Genomic DNA, 781 nt, shown 5'->3' with positions numbered 1-781 from the left:
ATTACACCACGGACGCAGACGGGCTCTGCACCCGCCTCATCAAGCCCAAGGTGATGGAGGGGACGGTGGCAGCACAGGACGAGTTCTCCCGCAGTGAGTGGCCACCAGCCCTTCCCTAGCTCCTGGGAATCCCCCTGGGACCCTCGTTTAACTCCCTCTTTGCCCCCCCACCCCACCCCACACACACACAGGTGGCTGGGCCCTCAACATGAAGGACCTGAAGCTGCTGCAGATCATTGGCAAAGGGGAATTCGGAGGTGAGCACCATCCCTGAGGGGATGGCAGGGGTTTTTTTTGGGGGGGGGATTCCTCTGCAGCCCCCAAGGGTGACGGTGGGGCCTGGGGAGGCTGGGATGCTTCCCAGTGCCTCCCGTGGCTGTCTCTCCTGGCCTGCAGACGTGATGCTGGGGGATTACCGGGGGAACAAAGTCGCCGTGAAGTGCATTAAAAACGACGCCACAGCTCAAGCCTTCCTGGCCGAGGCGTCTGTCATGACGTGAGTGTTGCCTTTTGGGGGGGGTCTCTCCTGGCCTGCAGACGTGATGCTGGGGGATTACCGGGGGAACAAAGTCGCCGTGAAGTGCATTAAAAACGACGCCACAGCTCAAGCCTTCCTGGCCGAGGCGTCTGTCATGACGTGAGTGTTGCCTTTTGGGGGGGGACACACACACAGAGGGGACATCTCTGGCCCTTGGAATGGAGGTGGGTGGTCCCCGATGCCCTGCAGGGACCGTGGGAGCCCCCCCAGCCCCACCTCAGTTCTCAGAAGCCCACCCCGTGT

At 62.1% G+C, this 781-nt stretch overlaps 1 protein-coding gene across 1 annotated transcript in view; it reads left to right on the top strand.

Annotated features, from left to right (window-relative positions):
* CSK (c-src tyrosine kinase) overlaps positions 1 to 781 on the top strand; it is a 13,369-nt gene that overhangs the window by 2,064 nt on the left and 10,524 nt on the right. The window contains exons 5-7 of the mRNA XM_010001345.1: positions 1 to 93; positions 192 to 257; positions 397 to 496. The exon at positions 1 to 93 is cut by the window's left edge and continues 1 nt beyond it. Coding sequence (XP_009999647.1) covers positions 1 to 93; positions 192 to 257; positions 397 to 496 — 259 coding nt within the window. The remainder of the gene's footprint in view (positions 94 to 191; positions 258 to 396; positions 497 to 781) is intronic.

This window comes from Chaetura pelagica, unplaced genomic scaffold (assembly GCF_000747805.2).
Source record: "Chaetura pelagica isolate M959 unplaced genomic scaffold, ChaPel_1.0 scaffold397, whole genome shotgun sequence".
In the NCBI taxonomy this organism is placed as follows: Eukaryota; Metazoa; Chordata; class Aves; order Apodiformes; family Apodidae; genus Chaetura; species Chaetura pelagica.
The sequence above is the reverse complement of the archived record's forward strand: the minus strand, read 5'-3'. Positions and strand labels throughout refer to the sequence as shown.